The following is a 22,261-nucleotide window of genomic DNA, read 5'->3' as shown; positions in this document are numbered from 1 at the left end:
GAAATTTAGAACCAGGAACAGATATAGCCCTTGGATCTCTCCAGACCTGACTGCCCGTAACCAACACAAAAACATCCTATAGCGTTCTGCATTAGCATCGAACAGCCCCCGTGATATGCAACTTTTCAGGGAAGCTAGAAACCAATATACACAGGCAGGTAGAAAAGCCAAGGCTAGCTTTTTCAAGCAGAAATATGCTTCCTGCAACACAAACTCTGTCTATCCTGTCTATCCTACCCTGCCTTTCTAAGGTCTTCGAAAGCCAAGACAACAAACAGATTACCGACCATTTCGAATCCCACCATACCTTCTCTGTTATGCAATCTGGTTTCAGAGCTGGTCATGGGTGCACCTCAGCCACGGTCAAGGTCCTAAACGATATCTTAACCGCCATTGATAAGAAACAATACTGTGCAGCCGTATTCATTGACCTGGCCAAGTCTTTCGACTCTGTCAATCTCTATGGGGGTGCCACAGGGTTCAATTATTGGACAGACTCTCTTCTCTGTATACATCAATGATGTCGCTCTTGCTGCTCTGATCCACCTCTACGCAGACGACACCATTCTGTATACTTCTGGCCCTTCTTTGGACACTGTGTTAACAACCCTCCAGGCGAGCTTCAACACCATACAACTCTCCTTCCGTGGCCTCCAATTGCTCTTGAATACAAGTAAAACTAAATGCATGCTCTTCAACCGATCGCTGCCTGCACCTGCCCGCCTGTCCAACATCACTACTCTGGACGGCTCTGACTTAGAATACGTGGACAACTACAAATACCTAGGTGTCTGGTTAGACTGTTAACTCTCCTTCCAGACCCACATCAAACATCTCCAATCCAAAGTTAAATCTAGAATTGGCTTCCTGTTTCGCAACAAAGCATCCTTCACTCATGCTGCCAAACATACCCTTGTAAAACTGACCATCCTACCAATCCTTAACTTCAGCGATGTCATTTACAAAATAGCCTCCAATACCCTACTCAACAAATTGGATGCAGTCTATCACAGTGCCCTCCGTTTTGTCACCAAAGCCCCATATACTACCCACCATTGCGACCTGTACGCTCTCGTTGGCTGGCCCTCGCTTCATTCTCGTCGCCAAACCCACTGGCTCCATGTCATCTACAAGACCCTGCTAGGTAAAGTCCCCCCTTATCTCAGCTCGCTGGTCACCATAGCAGCACCCACCTGTAGCACACGCTCCACCAGGTATATCTCTGGTCACCCACAAAACCAATTCTTCCTTTTCCAATTCGCCTCTCCTTCCAGTTCTCTGCTGCCAATGACTGGAACGAACTACAAAAATCTCTGAAACTGGAAACACTTATCTCCCTCACTAGCTTTAAGCACCAGCTGTCAGAGAAGCTCACAGATTACTGCACCTGTACATAGTCCATCTATAATTTAGCCCAAACAACTACCTCTTTCCCTCCTGTATATATTTATTTTGCTCCTTTGCACCCCATTATTTCTATCTCTACTTTGCACATTCGTCCACTGCAAATCAACCATTCCAGTGTTTTACTTGCTATATTGCATTTACTTCACCACCATGGCCTTTTTTGCCTTTACTTCCCTTATCTCACCTCACTTGCTCATGTAACAGTATAACTTTACTGTCCCCTCGCCCATACCCGGGCGCAAACCAGGGACCATCTGCACACATCAACAACAGTCACCTACAAAGCATCGTTACCCATCGCTCCACAAAAGCCGCGGCCCTTGCAGAGCAAGGAGAAACACTACTTCAAGGTCTCTGAGCAAGTGACGTCACCGATTGAAACGCTATTTAGCGCGCACCACCGCTAACTAGCTAGCTATTTCACATCCGTTACACTCACATTGTATAAAGACTTATTTTTCTACTGTATTATTGACTGTATGTTTGTTTTACTCCATGTGTAACTCTGTGTTGTTGTATGTGTCAAACTGCTTTGCTTTATCTTGGCCAGTTCGCAATTGTAAATGAGAACTTGTTCTCAACTTGCCTACCTGGTTAAATAAAGGTGAAATAAAAAAAATTAATTGACCACAACCCTGACAGAAGCACACATAACTGGTGGTGTTAATAATCATTGAGTATTCAGGCAATATAAATCATATAGTAATAAAGGCATACATTTGCAAAAAGCATATGCTTGATAAAAAAGATATCACACATCAATGTTGTAATATCAAACATTACAATGTCAGTCTTTGAAATCCAAATCAGTTTAATCGTCACTTGTGCCAGATACAACCTGTGTACCTATTACAGTGAATTGCTGCCATAGTATGTATCTAGTATCTCTCATAGTAGAATAATAAAATAGAGTAATGATAATAGAGCAATAACTAGGGTTGCAAAGGGCTGGAATTTTTCCGGAAATGTTCCATGGGAAGTTAAGCCCGGGAAATGTGGGAATTTTGCTTAAATTCATCAAAAAAGTTAGCTTATAACAGTGAACCTGTCATGTTCGTAATACAAAGGAGACCAAGGTGCAGCATGGTATGCATACATTCTTCTTTATTAAATAGAATGAACACTGAACAAATTAACAAAATGAACCGTGAAGCTATATGAATAGTGCAGACAGGAAACTAAACATAGAATAAGATCCCACAAACACCAAAGAGAAATGGCTACCTAAATATGATCCCCAATCAGAGAGAACGATAAACAGCTGCCTCTGATTGGGAACCATATCAGGCCACCATAAACATACAAATCACCTAGATAATACAAAAACTAGCATACCCACCCTAGTCACACCCTGACCTAACCAAAATATAAAGAAAACAGAGATATCTCAGGTCAGAGCGTGACAGTACCCCCCCCACCCCCAAAGGTGCGGACTCCCGGCCGCAAACCTGAACCTATAGGGGAGGGTCATCTACCCTCGGTGGCGGCTCTGGTTCTGGACGCCCCCCCTCTTTACGCTGATCCCTCCGCCTTTGTAGAACCGGACCATGGATCATCACCGGAGGCTCTGGACTACGGATCATCACCGGAGGCTCTGGACTACGGATCATCGCTGCATCGCCGGAGGCCTCGGAATGGGAACCGTCTCTGTAGACCCCGGACTGCGGACCGTCGCCGTATACCCCGGACTGCGGACCGTCGCCGGGAGCTCCGGAACGGGGACTGTCGCCGGGAGCTCCGGACTATGGAGGCGCACTGGAGACCTGATGCGTGGTGCCAGCACTGGTGGTACCGGGCTGAAGACACGCATCGCGGTAAGCACGAAGAGTTGGCTCAGGTGCCCCCCCCCCAAAAAAAATAATAATAATATTCGGGCTGCCTCTCGGGCTTCCGTGCTAACTGTGTCCCCTCATATCGTCGCCGTTCCTCCTGCGCTATCTCCCCCTGCTTCCATGGCAGGCGATCCTTTCCTGCCAATATTTCCTCCCATGTCCAGGATCCTTTACCGTCCAAAATCTCGTCCCATGTCCATGATGTCTGCTCCTCCTGAACACGCTGCTTGGTCCTTTTATGGTGGGTTCTTCTGTCACGGTCATAATACAAAGGAGACCAAGGTGCAGCGTGGTATGTGTACATTCTTCTTTATTAAATAGAATAAACACTGAACAAACTAACAAAATAACAAAACGATCCCAGCCATCTGAGCAGTGCACAAGCACGCTAGCCTTCTCCTCAGCCACGGCCTTAGTAGAGACTAGGGATAGCTCAGAACCACATGCTAGAGTAAAAAGTAGATGCAAACATGATCATTTGGGGGTTTTAATATATTTTTTTCACAGGTTATAGACACCTAATAAGAATGTTTAATTCAAACATAGCAACACAAAGGAGATGGCTACATGGAAGGATGTCTATTACCTTAGCTAGAAACACTCCAGCATCCATCACAGCCTTGATGTGACGCAGCCAACCAGAATTCTCCAGTCCCGTCAAGTAGTCACTCATTGTTGGAGACTTCATAGCACACACTGAAAATAGACAACTAGGCACCTTATAAACTGGAGGATTTGTTAAGCATGAACTTTGCCTCGTCTTTTCATGCTGCACAATGACTTGAGTTTTACACACAAGTATATGATTAATAAATAAAAAACACTACACCCAAAGATTATGGTTCATCCCTTTTTATGTGAGACCAATGATAGTAACCTTCTAGAAGCTTCTGCAGGCTGTTTCTCATGACATGGATATTCTCGATGCCCACAAACTGAAAGCAGATGTTTGAGTCGTTGTCTTCTTTCTTCCCTGCTGCTCTATTGGCCATGGCATTAAACTTGAAATAAAAGAAAGGCAGGACAGTTTGGGTTAGGGTTGAGCAAAATACAACAGAGGGGAAATTAGCAATACATTTATCTTAAAATGTGGTTCTTACCTTAGGTCTGGTATCCACCATACATGAAGGTGCTTTTGGGATTAGCCCAGCTGATTGCCTGTAGCATCGCCTCATCTTCTACACATCGAACATTTAACCCAGACAGGGGCTGGCTACAACGGCAAATGGCAGCCTGGTATGTGAGAGGAAAACCAGAACAGCGTCACCATGAAGTGCATTTGGAATGCCTTTGTAATCATTAACATATACTTTAAGTATAGCATGATCAGAGATGAGTCGCTGACCCTTGCATTAAATAAAGGAGTCTGAACTTACATTACTTTGCTTGTGGAAGTAGGAGAGAGTAGGAATGCACCCTCTGCTCCTGCATTTGGCACTCCCCAAGACTGTGCCCTTGCTTGCAGTTTTAGGAATGCCCAGTTCTGAGTGATATGTGCTGCAAAGCTAAGCAATCCATCAGAGGGAACAAAACATTTATGACTATAACAATAGCCATGAAAACATGTGCATAGAATTGAATTGAGAATTGGTCAATTTACCTCATAGTTCTTGTTGAATTCTGTCATTTCCCAAAACTCATTGGGCAATCCCATTCTTTTGAAATTAATGGCTGAGTCAAAGCCCCAACCATGTCTTCTCTCATCTTCGTCTTGTTTTGGGTTGTAAAGAAAAGAATACAAATCGTCCACTCGCCTTATAAAAAAGCCCAATGTTATTGTAGGTAAGAATTTTATGAATATTCACAATGATCACAATCTTGTTTTCTCCAAAGTGTAATGTTAAAGGAGAGTTGATCTGGAAGTCTACTGTAAGTACCTGGTTGTCTCTGTAGACCCCGGACTGCGGACCGTCGCCATATACCCCGGACTGAGTGAAACAAAAACTATTAATCTTGATTCCTGGCTTTTAAGTGTCTTTCCCCTACCACTTCAAAGTTGGCAGAAACCTGGATAAGTGTAGGCGTAATCAGTGTGGCACTTACACACCAACTAAGCGTACATCTATCCAGTGCCTTCATAGCTGTGAACATCAAAGGGGTACATGGTTTTAGAAAGGGCCAGGGGTGTTTTCATAGCACGTACATTGGCTCTCACCCCTTGCCATGATATCTGAACAAATGTCATACCCATGTTTCCTTGCGAGTGTTACAGGATATCTCCACAAAGATGGGATGGGTTCCTGTGAGATAGAGAGTGCCAGTGGCTGGCTTATTTGCAGTGTATCACTCTAACAATTTCACTTCTTCCACCTGTCATTTCAAATAAAAATATATATCTTAGGCCAGATTGAGGTTCACAGTCAGTTCTCTGAAAAACAAATATCAGCAGGTGAATGAATGGCTGAGAAATATTTCCAAGCACAGGAAATCCTGGAGACCTAGAGGTTCCAACACAGGGATCACAGACAGAACAATGAGCCAGATATTTCCCCAGATGCATAAGTGTGAAGCATCCATGTTTCCACTCACTACTACCAAATATGGTAATGAGGAAGCCCAGTGGCCAGCAGTGGTAGAAGATGATTTCTGGCTGACATTATGCAAATGTTCTCATCAATAAAACATTTGATCTCAAAACTGTACTTTTCTGTTCCCAAAACTAGAATCTGTTACAAACAGAGTGGAGTAAGTTTGGTAGATGTTACCCTTTGCCAAAGCAATAAAATGTAGTCCTTCATTGTAAATCAGAATTTGTTCTTCACACACACACACACACACACACACACACACACACACACACACACACACACACACACACACACACACACACACACTATCTCTCTCTGAAGTGAGATACATTTTGCTCTGAAGTGAGCATGTGTAATAGAGTAGCTGTTCCCTAATGGAATATGCAAATTCATGCTAGAACACTCCAAGGGCTCTCGCTAGCTCGTGCTTGGTTCTTCCCACTAGGACGAATTTGTTCTCATTGGACTCGACAGGTCGTTGTTTACCTTGGGTTAGTGATACATTATTTGCAGGGATGTCATTTAGTTAACTAGCTTGTAGTGACTGTGTTAGTCTCATGAAACCCAGAGCCATGTATTTCTAATACATTTCTCTGATGACACAGCTAGCAAGCTACTAACTTAAACCAATGCCCAAACGACTATAACATACTTAATAGTTAGCTAAATCAAAGAACAAGTAGACGAGTCAGTTAAAACTCCCCTAGGAAGTTATACTGGCTAGTGAAGTTAATGTTCGCGTAGTTGCAAGCTAGTGGTCACTTACCTTTGGCGTTAAAATGTGCTCCATTGTCCTATGCCGAGAAATGGATGCTGGTCTAAACCAGATACAATTTCTCACAGCTACTTTTTTCTTATAGTCTTTTGCCATTTCCCGAGGAAACGATTTTGCACGTTAAGCAATTTTGTGTCCCTGCCGAGCAAAAAACGGTGGATGCGTTCCAGGTCGCCTTATTTGTGGGGAACTGTAGACAATGAATTAAGGCTGCGTTTACACAGGCAGCCAATTCCGATATTTTTCCACTAATTGGTCTTTTGCCCAATCACATCAGCGTTGATCTGATTGATCAAAAGACAAATTAGTGGAATAAGATCAGAATTGTCCTGCCTGTGTAAACGCAGCCAAAATTCGTAAAATTTGACAAGGTTGCCGTTTTCAAATCCATGCAGCCATGTGTCATATTTTGCTGCGGTAGGAAAATGTATACAGGAAAATATACCCCTACCACGCACACCGGCATTATTTGGTGTGCCTTTATACAGCATGTCTGGACATTGCATGCACTTGCTGAGACTGATTATTGGCTTGTTCAAACACCCATAACACTTTATTATGTTTTGTGTCTGTTTGCTCTAACATTGTGCTGATATGAGATATTATTGTACAGGTATTAGTAATTTCAATTATATGAAATACAACACTTGATTAAACCATAAGAACACACAAAGAACATATCCTAAAGCTTTCATTAACAATGTTGACAAAAGGTTATGAATGCATTTATGGAATATCACTTACTGTATTAGAACGTCAAGATGGATATTCTTATTATCATGTGGAGGGCCTTTTTCCTAACCATAACCTAATTCTCCTAACCTGCTATGTTAATTCTCCTAGCCTGTTGCAAAAGTTCTCCTAACCTGCTACGAAAAGGCAATTTTAACATAAACTGTACTCTATCTAGTCAAAATCGTTAGGGTGAGGTGTTGCAGGGTGGCCCATGATTTGCCTAATTACTTGGGAGGCCCCCCATTGATAGCCCTATTATCATCTGAACGACTCTTTTACTTACCTCCAGATGTATAACCTGATAACTGAGAAAATGTCATTGCTGATTGAAAAATAATACAATTTAGGGCATTGATTGTCCTTTTGTCAAAACAATCACAAATAAAACTACCTGTTGAATTAGTGAATCTGAGTAAATTGGGGAGCTCCTTGGGGAGCTCTGTGTCTAATTTATTACACCAGATTTGTTATATTCTCATAATATATTTGAGTGAAAGAATTTAGTGAATGCTAGTACATGCTTTAAAGTCTAAATGATTCTTCATAGTCCTCAAATACTTTTATTTCAATTTGATTTATAATACTGACTTAACTCTAAACCTGAGCAGCTGGAGAATCCTGGTCATGTCATCATGTTATGAGCAGAGATTAGGTATAGCACAAAGAGAGTAAATTGCAATTGTCTAAAGTGCCTTCCAATTAGCATTCAACAAACAATGCCAGCCAGTTTAGGGTTTGTGATGCTAATTCAGCAAGCTTGTTTCACAGAGGCTGACTTGCTAGTAATGGCCCTTAACTTTGCAATGGATTTCAGCGATATGGCATATAGGAGATGTATTTTTTCTCCCTGCTCTTGTCTGATAAATATGAATGTGGAGGTTAGGTGCTTATATACAGTGGTGTAAAGTACTTAAGTAAAAATACTTTAAAGCACCATTTAAGTCGTTTTTTAGGGTATCTGTACTTTACTTTGCTATTTATATTTTTGACAACTTTTACTTCACTACATTCCTATAGAAAATAATTAACTTTTTACTCAATACATTTTCCCTGACACCCAAAAGTACTTGTTACATTTTGAATGCTTAGCAGGACAGGAAAAGTGTCCAATTCACACGCTTATCAAGGTAACATCCCTGGTCATCCCTACTGCCTCTGATCTGGCAGATTCACTAAACACACATGCTTCGTTTGTAAATTATGTCTGAGTGTTGGAGTGTACCCCTGGCTTTCCATAAATAAATTAAAAAATGGGACATCTGGTTTGCATTATATAAGGAATTTGAAATTATTTGTACTTTTACTTTTGACACTTTAGTATATTTTAGCAATTACATTTACTTTTGATATTTAAAACCAAATACTTTTAGACTTTTACTCAAGTATTATTGTACTGGGTGACTTTCACTTTTACTTGAGTAATTTTCTATTAAGGTATCTTTACTTTTACTCAAGTATGACTTCTGGGTACTTTTTCCACCACTGCTTATATAAGGACATAAAAAATGTATTGTATCTTAACTGCTATCAATAAGAAACCTGTCACTTTATTATTGCAACACAGCAACAACATTTGATTAGGATAGCTAGGTGTTTGATGTCAAAGTTTGATATTATTCAATTGACCTGACTTCTGTTTATTATTGAGAAAGCATATACAAAACAACGTCACTTGGCTACAGCTCATTAGGTAAATGGGAATACAGCACTTCTCCGGGTGTGGTACAGATAGTGTTTGACCTCCTAAATCTAGACTTAAAAATTTGTGGTAAGATAAACAGACTCATTATCACCACCCCAGTCGGCTCCAAGCTCTGACAAGCATACTGTTTGCACAGTTTGTTTACTCTACCCTGTTGGTTGGGGGTTTTCAGGATTAAATGACTAAATGTAATCAGTATTTCTTCTGCCTAGTATCTTACGCTATCCAGTTAGTATAATAATCAGACAGACCAGTCTTAGGGCTACATTGACATAGCCAGTCCATGAAACCCTAAACGGTTAACGCAAACACCACAGTAAATTAGAAGAATATTAAAGGGGCAATCTGCATTTAAAAGAATAACAACTTGTGTCCCCGCCAATACATATCTATGGATGCAAGAACTGACCATCCTAGAAATCAAAATGAAAGTTTTAGCCATGTTTTGAGGCTTTATGGTGTTTGTTTACAATTACATTGTTAAAAAAACATTGAGTAAAACAAGGTCACTTTGCTACCATCTAGCAGAGACAGTACAGGTGCATCAAAGCCGGGACCGAAAGACTGAAAAACAGCTTCTATCTCCAGGCCATCAGACTGTTGAACAGCCATCACGCCATCTCCTGTAGTAAGTAAGATTTGTAAGCAGTACTTCTGTAGTAAGTAAGAGACAAAGATAGACTCCCTCACACATAACACACAAACACACACAGTCAACGCTGCTGACCCATGTATATATAGACATTAAACACTGGACCGTTTATTTTAGATTGTTTTTCACACTGCATATTCATTTACTGTGATCTCATATGGCTCATTCAAATATATCTACAGCTGCACATTGCATTTTTGTTACACTGTTAATACTCACCGCATATTTATATACTAGATTCTTATTTATATACTGGATTATATACTGGATTCTCATTCATATACTGTATTCTTCACATAGCTCATTCTTATATATCTACTACTGTACATTGCATTTTTGTTACAATGTTTATATACACCGGCTGTATTTATTTACCAGATTCTTAACATAGCTCACTGTAATATACTGTATCTACTGCTGTACATATCATTCTTAGTATATATTTCTGGTATATATACACAGCATGCATTTGGATTACGGATACAGTGTTATTTGGGTTGTTAAATGGATTTGTCCTAACATTCCTGATTTCTTCTTTTTTAGTATTGGATTATTATTATTTGTGTACTTGTTTTACATTTTTACTGCATTGTTAGGAGTTAGTAACACAAGCATTTAGCTGCACCCACTGTAACATCTGCTAAACTGTGTACGCTACCAATAACCTTTGATTTTAGGTTATATTTGGAGTTTTGATGGTGTGTGACAGTTGAAGTAAGGTCATGAGGCATTTCTAAGTTATATTCTTCAAGAATCAGAGGGTATATTTAATTCATTTTAAAGATTGAAAGTCTACATTGTAGTATCAAACACATGCTCCCTCCCTCAACTCCTCACTTTATTTTTGTTTGCACTGAATGCAGACCTCTTCATTTTCTTCCAACAACTTTTCAAAGAAATATGCAAGGTAACACATAACACCCAGACCTCACATTGCTATTTTGAATATCTAATTGAGTAAGGCTGGTTGAATCTGAATGAACATTAAAAAAAAAATCTCCAGTAGCCTATTAGCCCATATAGTATTGTCTCCTTATCCAAAAGTGCAGACAGGTCTTGGCCTGGGGCAGGCCTACAAGAAATTAGCAAAGTAATGTAACAAGCCCCTCCCATATTAGGCACACAATAGGTGTGAGGGAGGGGGACAGAGGATAAAACAGAAGTGAAATAGCCACATACTCACTTTATGGTCACAGATCTGCCTTGCTTCACCACTTGAACATTGACTGGATAACATCACTTTTTCATTCATTGAATTGTTGTTGATATTTCATTGACCATTTTCTTCCCAATTGTGAGCATGTCATTGGGATTTTGATTTGAACTTTTTGAAGCTCCAAACAACTGTTTCACCAATTGGGTGTGAGGGTATTTCCTGTCATACAAGATGCGTTTTTTAATTGCTTTATATTTATTTTTCTCTTTGATGCACAAACATATTGTGGCCAGCTCAGGAGAGTATTGCCATGGCTGGTCCGACTCTTACAAGATCTGGCACAAGGGCTTCCAGTGTCCAGAGAAGTATGACGGACAGGATGCAAAGTACTGCTGTGGGACCTGTGCTCTCCGCTACTGTTGCACGGCTGCGGAGGCGAGGCTGGATCAGAGCTCCTGTGACCTGGAAGAATTTTTTGAATTTGAAAACGATAACACAATCAACATGACACCAACGGGTAAGATTTTGTGTCAACATTTTCTATTTTTGGTTTATTCAACATTTAAACTTTAATGGCTAAATTATCTCTCCCTTGGAAAGGTTAAAGTATTTCTGTTAGAAGTAAATAGCAGGCATAGTAATTTTGGTTCAATGTATACAATTCATTGATCGTGGTTTGTGGTTTAGCATTTACATTTTGTTCTATCTTTTTTCCCCTCCAGTACCTGCCTACTTGCCATTTGTGATAGTTGTGAGCACATTTCTGTCCTTTGTGCTACTTGGTACCATTGTGTCCATATGTTGCTGCCAGTGCCTAAAGCCAAAGGCACAGGATCGTCAAAATGCATCAGCACCCTTCCAGACCAGCCTGATGGAATCTGGAGGGCCATCTCCAGAGAGCATGACTCCTTCTCGCCAGTCTAGTTCCAGCTCAACAGGAAGATCAACCTTGGCACCCCCAAGACAACCAACCACCTCCACTCCTGGCACTGATGTCAACGTAAACATGTATGTTGCACCTTTGAATAATGGATACCCTGTTTCAAGCACACAGTCTAACCAGTATGTGCCTCATCCGCAGCCCCCTGGTCCATTCTATCAGCCATATCTAAACTATGGGATGCCCCCAGAGCACACTTTGCTAATGGCTCCATTCTTAGATAACCGCTCAATGTACGGACACCAACTGGTCCATTCCATCCCTCAGACTCCAATGCACACAGAACAGTTGTACACAGGTGTCACAATATGAGGCGATTTTTTGCCACATGACAGTCATTTTTTGAGTGCCCACTTGCCTTGTCTAAGAGTTATTTATGGAATGTTTATTTTCCGCTGATTTCAGTGTATATTTATGAGTGTAAATAAAATGTATTTTTAACTTTTTTTGTCTTAAGTCTTAACTCTGATCCTGTAATAAGGATTCCAAACAGTCTAAAATCCCACTGTACTATAGTGACTAATACATAGCATGACAATCATCCCATAGGCCTACATTGTCAAAAGGGTACGGGTACCATGATAGAATGCTAAAACAATAGCCTTCCAATGTTTTGGGCTGAAAACAAGCTTTGTCTTCAGGATGGCCAGAAGATTTGTAGTTAAAGTCTTTTGTGATGTATCCCAGATGTTTTCAAAAGAGTGTACTTACTGGTGTGTGGGGAAAAACAGCGGGAGGGAAGGACAATGGACGGAGGTTGCAATCTCTGAATAAACCTAGGTAAAGAGGGGATTGTGGTAATCTCTTGAAAATGAGTTGGGGGAAGTGAAGGATAAGTACATAGGAGGGCACAGCTTGGGGTTCAGGGGATGCACACAGATAATCAACTACCTTATGACAGTCATTAGTGTCGAGGCTAAAAACAGTTTTACATAGGACATTGTGATACAGTAGCCTAGATAATAAGGAATGGGGGGTAGTATTTAGTAAGACATGCACATTTCAGTTCAACATGCACATTTCAAATGATAACAGCCTGTAGATGGAATGCCCACCAAAACAAGAGTTAATGATATTTGAGACCATGTGAGTCTGCTAATACTTATTAAAGTTTGCTGAAAATAAATAGCCAAATTGAATTTGCAGTTAAAACAGTCTGTGTTGATTAAAGTGGACTGGCATTATGAGGTGGTAATTCCTTCTGCAAATTCCTTCTGCAGATAATCTAAAATATGATCCTCTATGCAGCGGGATTGCAAAAAGACGACCTGGAACGGCCCCAGAATGTTTATTTTTAGTTTAGCAGACATTGCACGGAATCGGCGTCAGAGGGCGTCCTACTTGTTGCTAAGAGACAGTATGTGGGAGGCTGTCAGAAATGATGAAGGGAGGGGATGATGAATGATATTTAGCTAGCTGTAATGTTCGTGAATAGACTGTAATAGCTAGCTAGCTATATAAACTTAAATACATCTACTTTACTACATTCTGAACAAAACATCACAGCTAAGTAATTCGTGAGACAGCTGAGTGCGTTGTATTCGTGAGTCGTTGATTTATCATAATAAATGGTTTTGGAGCTGGCAGTGCCCGCAAATGCAGGCCCATTGCTTCACCGCTCCATCCAGCACATTGAGCGTATTTTCCGGGTGAGGGTCAGCTACGGATCCGCTGAGTCAAACTGCGACAGCGCAAATGTCAGCACCAGCAATATAATCATAGTTCGTGTCGGAGAGGGCGAGGAAGATGACTGCACCAAGGCAAAAGTATGTAACTTTTCTGGGACGTTAATTAACATATGCTTTGTGTTTAACAGCCTATCTCTGGACTGGAGAGTAACGTTCGCTAGCTAGCAGGCTAATGTTTGCAGCTAACTAGTACTAACGAAGGTTAGCCTATTAAGCTCATCTGTTATTGTAGTGGAGTTGATAACGTCTGACTAGAGTTACATGTAACGTACTGTCCTTTTTGTTTTCAGTCTTATGTTGCTAACGTTAGCTAGCTAGTATACGTTAACTAACGTTACTGCTACATTCTTAGCTAACTAGCTAATAGTAGCTAACGTTAGCTACTTCGCAAACGTAGTTAGCTAGTGCTATACAACTTGTTTGAGTATTTTTTTTGCTCTGAATAGATGCCATTTTTACAGTGCCAAAATTGACCTGAATGATGTGGTTCATTTCTGTTGGACGCTTTTCAGCTAATGTGTTAGCTAGCTAGTGTCTACAGGTCTCGATCTCATCTAGCCAACGACGTTAACGTTACCAGTAATGTATGGGAAATATGATCACAGGTATTTATTTCTTTGATATGATTGTGAGCTAGCTGGTAGTATTAACTAGCCCAGCTAGCTACCCTTTGCACGAATGTTTCTGAAACGTGATGCCAAATGTGCCAAATAAACTCGTAGGATCTTGCTATCTATCTAATCAGTATTAATTAGCTCACCTTAGAACGGATTCATTGGTGTCTAACGTTCATTATGTAAGCAGCACCAGCTACGAACATTTCGCACTAATGTTGCAAACCTCATCATAGCTACTTAAATGACCCCTTATTTGACATCGTTTTGACTTACTCATGGTGTTGTGTGCTTTAGAGACCCCCATTACTGCAGCATATCTGTACTTTGCAGCTTCGCTGTGGGGCCTCAGCATCCATTTACGTTTCAGCTTGACCAACCATCTAGTTGTTGCTATGAGACAGGGTTGCACAAGCCTGTGCATGTGCAGTGCTTTAGTCTTGTGGCCTTGCTGTGCCTCAGCCTGTTCTGTGGAGGGGGGAAAGGATGGGTCTTCTTTGCTGTTATGCCATGTAATGCCAGGAAATTCCAACACATCAGTATTGTTGTGTGGGGTAACTACCAGGTTTCCTACATATACACAAATGTCTTTGTGTTGATGTTGTGAGGGCATCTGAAAATAATCTGCCACTTTTGTTATTGAATGTGCTCGTCTCCTCCCAATAGGTTATTGTTCATATCATGTATAGCCTAGCTATATTTGTTCTAAGGATCAAGTACAGTAGTTTCATTCCACCACTTTCTCAGGCCAGATCTACTCTACTATCTTATGTTTTCTATAGAGTCTTGACTCACTTTCTTTGATATGAGGTGGGAAAATAATTAGGCTCTCTAAGTAAGTAAGTCAATAAAACCTTTAGGCTCATCATAAGCATAAGGCTCATTATATTATTTTTACCCTTTGATAGAAGAACACCATAGAAAAACTACTAGAGATGGACATTTTCTGTTTTTAAGTGATTATCAAATGTCTGTTTTCCGCTTAGCTTTGGCTCTTGACAATGTGGTGGTCAGGATACAATCTGTATAAAACTGGGGAAAATATGTAGCAATGTACTGAATTAATGCTTTTGTTGTTTGTTTCTTACATTGATTTATGCGCCTAATATTACTAGTGTTTTACATTGTAAATCTCGTATTTTGAGGCATGCTACGTTAACCATGTTTGCCAGGCTGCCTAGAGAAAGATGGACTGTGTTCTGTTAGTCGTGACTGCTAAAAAGCAGTTAGCTGATGACAGGGCTGTGTTGCTAGGCAACCCATTTCATGGGCTGAGCCTCTTGAAGCACTAATGGAAGTAGCTAGCAATCTACTATCTGCAAGACCTGGGGAAGTACCGGTTTCAGGAGCACATGCAATCCGTTTCCATTTGTTTTAAAGCACTTGGGTCTGTATGCATATTTATTGTTTAAATGCTCATGTAATCTCATGCATCTCAGCCTTTACATTAAGTCAATGACAATGGATATTTATATTTTATTTGAACAGGAACGGATACAATTAACATTGACACATCAATTTATTGAAGAGTCTGGTGCATTGCACCATTCCAGTTTTTACATTTCATGGGGAGTTCAGGGGCCTTAGATTTCCTCTGATGCCATACTTAACATTTACACATGAATTAGACATGCATTGAATCTTGTACTTATAGACAGGGATGACATTTGGCCAGTTTGGTGATTTATTGACAATTACCCTTTGTTTTCCTCCAGGATTACATAGTGTCCTTAATTTCGCCAGCTCACCGAAAGAGGGAGCGTCTAACGTTGGCTTTACACATACAGCTGGCTGCGCTGAAGTCAGCCATCGAGTATGATTCTCAGGCTGTGGTGGAGGTGAGGGAGCATGTGGTGGACATCTCCGGTGGCGAGAGGAACGTGATGACGGCATGGTCGATGGTGGAGAAGATCAAAATGGAGAAACACCCATGCAGGGAAGAGGCCCCTGAGCTGACTGAGGCCCAGCAGCCCAGTGGGGAGTCTGAGGAGGGAAGCAGCTCAGAGAGCGAGTCAGAGGAGCAGAATCAGCTGCAGCTGAACAGCGGCGGCTGTAAGAGGAAAGAGCCCTTCAGTGCCACCAAGCCTCACCGGCAGCTCTGTCGCTCTCCATGCCTGGACCGGCCCAGCTTCTCCCAGAGCTGCACTCTACCAGAGCTCCGCATTGAAGACACCAAGGCCACTGCAGTGCTTAAACATGCCAGTGACAAGGAGTACCAAACCAAGATGGAGTTTGCCTTGAAGCTGGGATACTCAGGTGAACAGGTGGAGACCGTGCTGAACAAGTTAGGGGCTGCTGCCCTTATCAATGACATTCTGGCTGAGCTTGTAAGGCTTGGTAATAAAGGAGAACCGGAGGTTCAAGCCAGCAGTAACACCGGCACGTTCGTCTCCCGTGGAGGCCCCTGTGTCAAAGAGGCTGTCAGTCCGGAGGTGTCACTTGAAGATGATTCTGTGGATCCTTATGATAATCTCAGGCCTATCGTCATTGATGGATCGAATGTGGCGATGAGGTAAGTCTCTATTAGACGCACACAATCAAAACAAATCTCACCTCATGCAGAATGTTCTGAACCATCTGTTTTTTTATGGCTGTAATTGAATTGGCTTTACAAGCAGACCTTTTACTAGATTTGGTTGTGTTGTTTTGTAGCCATGGAAACAAAGAGGTGTTCTCTTGCCTTGGTATCCAATTGGCTGCTGATTGGTTTGTGGAGAAAGGACACAAAGACATCACAGTGTTTGTTCCTGCCTGGAGGAAAGAGCAGTCGAGACCTGACGCCCCCATTACAGGTACTAAAGCTCTGCTTCAATTAGCCACATTAGGCAAGATGTTTTCTAAAAATGGTCTGTGTTGGGGGGGCGCGCGCATCTGTGTGTGTGTGCTTTTTAATCAACATGTTTTGACATTGAGCTCCATTTTCCCCATGCAAAAAGCACGACCCACAGTTAGAAAAATAACTAACATTTTAAGTATATCATTTTGAATGAACAATAACATGAATTTGGATAAATGTTTAGCCACAATTAATTTGAGTTTGTTTTCAAATGCAATGCATATGAAAATGTCAATGTGAAACCACAGGTATGTAGGCCTACATAGTTCTATGTAACAATTTGTACACTGCTGTTCTTCACTGATTTAATGCTTTTCTTTTCACAGACCAAGACATTTTGCGGAAGCTAGAGAAAGAAAAGATCCTAGTGTTCACCCCATCTAGAAGAGTCCAAGGAAGGAGAGTGGTGTGCTATGATGATCGCTTCATAGTGAAGCTGGCCTGTGACTCTGATGGCATTATTGTGTCAAATGACAACTACAGGGACTTACAGAATGAGAAGCCAGAGTGGAAGAAGTTCATAGAGGAGCGACTGCTGATGTACTCATTTGTCAATGATAAGTAAGTCATCATAGCCCTCTGCGACTTGGGTAGGGAGTATAATTAACTACAGAATGACTAAGCATATTCTCCTTTTTATGTTTCAGATTCATGCCACCTGATGATCCTTTAGGAAGACATGGTCCAAGTTTAGAGAATTTCCTCCGCAAGCGTCCTGTTGTTCCAGAGCACAAAAAGCAACCCTGTCCATATGGTAGGTTGTCTCAACAAAAATAATGATTTTATTTTTGTGGTTGTACTGCTGATGTCAATATTGTTTAACTTGGGCTCTCTTTTATATCACCTTAAACAGGGAAAAAATGCACTTATGGACATAAGTGCAAGTACTATCACCCAGAGCGTGCAAACCAGCCTCAGCGGTCAGTGGCTGATGAACTGAGAGCGTTTGCCAAGTTGTCTGCTGTAAAGACAATGAGCGAGGGGGCCCTGGCCAAGTGTGGCACTGGACCCACCACAGCTAAGGGGGACAGTGGCTCTGAGGCTAAACGTGTGGCCCCCAAGCGCCAGTCTGACCCCAGCATCCGCTCAGTGGCCTGCGAGCCAGAGGAGAGACTGTCTGCTGTCCGTAAGCCCGAGGCAAATTCTGTGCCTTCCCTCGTGTCTGCCCTCAGTGTGCCCACCATGCAGCCTGCTAAGAGCCACGGGGCTGGTGCCTTGAACACTCGATCAGCCAGCAGCCCAGTACCCGGCTCCCTCCAGTTCACCCATAGCTCCCTGGAGCACATGTCTAGTGTACAGTACCCACACCCACCCATCCTAGTCACCAACAGCCATGGTGCTTCTGTCACTTACAGTGAACAGTTTCCTAAATATGATTCTGTGAGCACAGACCACGGATACTACTCTATGCTTAGTGATTTTTCTAACATGAGCATGAGCAGCATGCACAACGTGGACAGCTTCTGTAGCATGGAGCATGAGCATGGGATTTATCAGCGAAATCCCAGCCAGCATTGCCCTGAGCCCTGCCTCAGCCACTCTAACAGTGACTCCTTCTCCTCCTATGGGGAATTATACATGAGCTCAGTGGACAGTAGCCTGGATGAGAGCATAAAGGGGCAGCAGTCTCCTGCACAGAGCAGACTCCAGGCCTTCTCCCATGGGGGGTTCCACCACGAGGCCCTGACCCGAGTGCAGAGCTATGGCCCTGAGCAGCCTAAGCAGGGTCCAAGCAGGAAGCAGTCCATATCCCACCTGGCACCGCATGTCCAGCACCCTGCTGTTGGGGCCAGGTCCAGCTGCCCAGGGGACTACCCCTTACCTCAGAATGTCCTCCCGTCACAGTCCTCACAACCGGGACGCTCCCTGGGCATGACACGCATGGACAGCATCTCAGACTCCAGGCTGTACGAGAGTAACCCCATGAGGCAGCGGAGACCCCCACTGTGCCGCGAGCAGCATGCCAGCTGGGACCCGCTGCCCTGCGGCAGTGAATCCTATGGATACCACTCGTACCCCCTGAGTAACAGCCTGATGCAGCCGTGTTGTGAGCGGGTGATGGTCCGCAGCATGCCTGACAAGATGGAGCAGATCTGGAGGTCTCCGTGGGAGAACCCGCCTCAAGCCGAGCACCAGGAGCGCCATGTCATCCCAGAGCACCAGTACCAAACATACCGCAACCTCTGCAACATCTTCCCCGCTTTCGTGGTGCACTCTGTCATGGAGAAAAACCCTCATCTAACGGACCCACAACAACTCGCTGCTGTCATTGTCACGAAGCTGAGGTCTTGCCATTAAGTGTTTTTATTTTATTTTTGAAGCTACAATTGTCTGAATAGTATTAGTATTCTATATTTGAAGTTATTTGATTGTCATCAAAACAATTTCTCCTCATGAAATTCAGAAACCCAAAATCATTATAATCAAATGTAAGGGAAACTTTGACTGATGGTAAGATTATGTATTTGAATTTAAACGTAGTCCTCTATCATTTGATACAGTGAGGAATTAGTTCACTATACCTAGATAACATTGTGCATATCTGACACTGATGTAAATACTATGTGACTTTGTTGTTTATTGTGCAATGATTTGTGGTAAAAGACAGAGGGAAGTGAGTGCAACCATACCTCAGAGCATGAACTTTTACATTTTAATGGCCTTATATCTGAATGACCTCACTTCTCCAGTCATTGTTTAATGGATTTCAATGAATATCCTTATGTTGTTGAGGTCAGTCTCTTTTGCTTTTTAAATGTTAAGCACTGTAAGTATTTAGAATGATATATATATTTTCTCAATCTCACTTTACAAAGCTACTATTTTGGTAGAACTTGTGAGTGCACGTATATAAGCAAGCCAAACTAGAACTGGGAAATATCAGACTTAAAACACCTGTGTTCATATGACACATGAAAGCCATTTCAAAGCTGCTGAAATAATGCCAAAAAGATAGATAATTGACCTTGTCATTATAAATCAATTATAGTTTTGACGCAGACAATTGATTGGATAGTAGTGTAACATCACACCAGTGTTGTAAGCCTTTCCTATGGTATATTGTATGGCTTGCTGTGTTGATTAGTTACATTAATGTAACTGTGTTACATGAACATTATTGGAATCATTTTGAGCATGTGTATATATCATTGGGACCTGGCATGTGACTTAATGGCACTTCCATTGTGTCTAACATGACTTATTTGTAATTACTAAGGAACTGGTGAAGTCTCTTTGGCAAAATGCTTTAAAGAAAAGCATCCATTTCCTTATTACTGCTGAGAGACAACCCATATAAATGAACACATGTAAAGAAAACAAAAAAAACATTTCTGAATGTTATTTGCCCAAAAGAATTTTGGGGCTTTGTTGACATTTGTTTTTTCATGAACTAAGAGCAGGCCATGTTGGGCCTGTTGTCTCTTCATGAGAAGGTGTGACACACTGCCTAAATGTTTCTTCCTGTGAAACACTCAGAATGCGAGGCTGCCGTCAGGGTTGTTTCTGGCATTTGGCTTACAGTTTGCGTGCCTACCTTTTCCCCTCACTACTTTCCATCACGTTTGAAAGGTTTCATTATGATGTGAAATATGTTGGTTATAATATCATTTCTAAAGATTTATGGAATTGTTTCTTTTCTCAGTGAGTAAAATATGATCTGAAATCAAGGTCTTGGGCCATATCTAATGCACGTTCATATTTTGTTTATTTTTGACATGATGTGCATGTTTCATATTTTTGATGAGAGTAGAAGAGAGCCCCCCCCATTTTGAAGTGCCGCAAACAACAAAGCCTAAAATGTCTAGAAATGACCTTTGTTTGTTGATACAAATTGTATCTATTTCTTGATTGTAAAATATATTTATGAAATGTACAGTATCATTAAAAAATGTATTTTAGAAAAAAAAATACAATGCCATAATGTTTGTGACACTGTGTGTCACTGGGAGTAGCCCATTGGTATGTACTTTTTCTTACTGGGCACAGTAGTTTATTTACAGGGACACTTACGCGCTACATGGAAGTGCATAGATACCCTGTGTGCAGCTGTAAGCATCGTGTCCTTTCTCTGTGTATGTATTAATACTGAAATGACCACTCATTGTACAGTTTCAATGCGTTATTTAACTTGTTGCATCAATGTTTTTTTGCTGTGTTGTAACCCAAGCAGCTTGGTAAAAAATGTGACCCCTCTCTAACTTTTTTATCCATATCTGCTCTATTTCTGTGTTGATACAATCTATATTTAAATGTATTGACATATTGAAAAACATGCCAAAACTTTTAATTGCTGCACAGAAAACTGAATAGGTTGCAATGTCAGTCATATATGCTTGGGTTACGACACCTAGGGGGTTATTTATTAAATAAATACTTTAAAAATATATATTTGACCCACATAATACTATATTCAACTCTTAGGCTACTGCCACAGTAAAGTCGAGTGACGGTGTCAGTATGATTTAGTATTTATGAGACCGTGTCAATTACCTCTGATTGGACATGGGTGAAACCTGTGGAAAAAATATTTGATGGATAACCCCCTTTTTTGGTGACAAGATAACTATTGATTTGTGGTTTACTTTAGAAATCTGTGACTCTCACCAATGGCACTTGATCTAGCCTTAAGTATTTTAAAGCATGTGAGAGTATATTGGTTTAAATTCTATTGTTTCAAATGAGAAATTGTATTTTTGCTGTGAGCCTTTGTAATTACATTGAATTTACAAGATAGGCTTGTTTGTGATGACTGACTGATTTCAGTCTGATATTGGTGGTCTGAGCAACTTGCAGTTGATTTTGTTGGAATTGAACACAGCAGGTAGATGTTTGAAAAACTACAGAAATTTCCAATGTGTAGATTAACCTTGAATTGTGTTCTAAATATATCAGCTTACCTGAAATGGTAAATTCTCATACACCCACAATATAAATTCTCAGGTACTATGAGATTTACAACAAAAACAATATTGATGTGTGCTATTATGAATGATAAATGCGCTTACCAAGTCAGATTTGTGAATTAGTGCAGCTCTCATGTCCTAAAGTTACATTGAACTGTCTTGTATTGTGGTTTTGCAATGTAAAAGGGTTATAAGAGTGAGTTGACAACTAGGCCGTGTGTTATGAGCTGCAGTAGTTTGTTCTATTCCATGTTGAATTAAATGCATTGCTTTTAAAATTGTTTTAAGTGACAAAACAATTACCAAAAGACAAAACGAACTCTTTGGGTCTGTTGGCTCAAACAAAATGTAAGTCTCAATGACGAAGTGTTTGTTTCCTCAAATAAAGCAAGACTATGTTTATACAGTGTTCTTTTGTTGGCCGTGTCAAGTGTTCTCTTTGATGTCCAATGGAATTTAGATTTTCTATAGCAGTTCCCCATCCAAAGGCCA

At 41.2% G+C, this 22,261-nt stretch overlaps 2 protein-coding genes and 1 pseudogene across 2 annotated transcripts; 2 read left to right on the top strand and 1 right to left on the bottom strand.

Moving 5' to 3' along the window:
- Nucleotides 1-3,532: 3,532 nt before the first annotated feature.
- On the bottom strand, nt 3,533-6,680 carry LOC112257678 (annotated as a pseudogene).
- A 4,310-nt stretch (nt 6,681-10,990) lies between these two features.
- On the top strand, nt 10,991-12,072 carry shisa2a (shisa family member 2a). The gene is made up of 2 exons (XM_024433849.2): nt 10,991-11,304; nt 11,510-12,072. Exons 1-2 carry the CDS (start codon nt 11,019-11,021, stop codon nt 12,037-12,039), a joined length of 816 nt encoding a protein of 271 aa, XP_024289617.2. The 5' UTR covers nt 10,991-11,018; the 3' UTR covers nt 12,040-12,072.
- A 1,001-nt stretch (nt 12,073-13,073) lies between these two features.
- On the top strand, nt 13,074-22,171 carry LOC112257675 (probable ribonuclease ZC3H12B). The gene is made up of 6 exons (XM_024431434.2): nt 13,074-13,493; nt 15,745-16,541; nt 16,682-16,821; nt 17,192-17,426; nt 17,513-17,619; nt 17,719-22,171. The coding sequence occupies exons 1-6, from the start codon at nt 13,296-13,298 to the stop codon at nt 19,161-19,163; spliced, it is 2,922 nt and encodes a 973-aa protein (XP_024287202.1). The 5' UTR covers nt 13,074-13,295; the 3' UTR covers nt 19,164-22,171.
- The last annotated feature ends 90 nt before the right edge of the window (nt 22,172-22,261 follow it).

Source organism: Oncorhynchus tshawytscha, linkage group LG09 (assembly GCF_018296145.1).
Source record: "Oncorhynchus tshawytscha isolate Ot180627B linkage group LG09, Otsh_v2.0, whole genome shotgun sequence".
NCBI classification, from domain to species: Eukaryota; Metazoa; Chordata; class Actinopteri; order Salmoniformes; family Salmonidae; genus Oncorhynchus; species Oncorhynchus tshawytscha.
The sequence above is the reverse complement of the archived record's forward strand: the minus strand, read 5'-3'. Positions and strand labels throughout refer to the sequence as shown.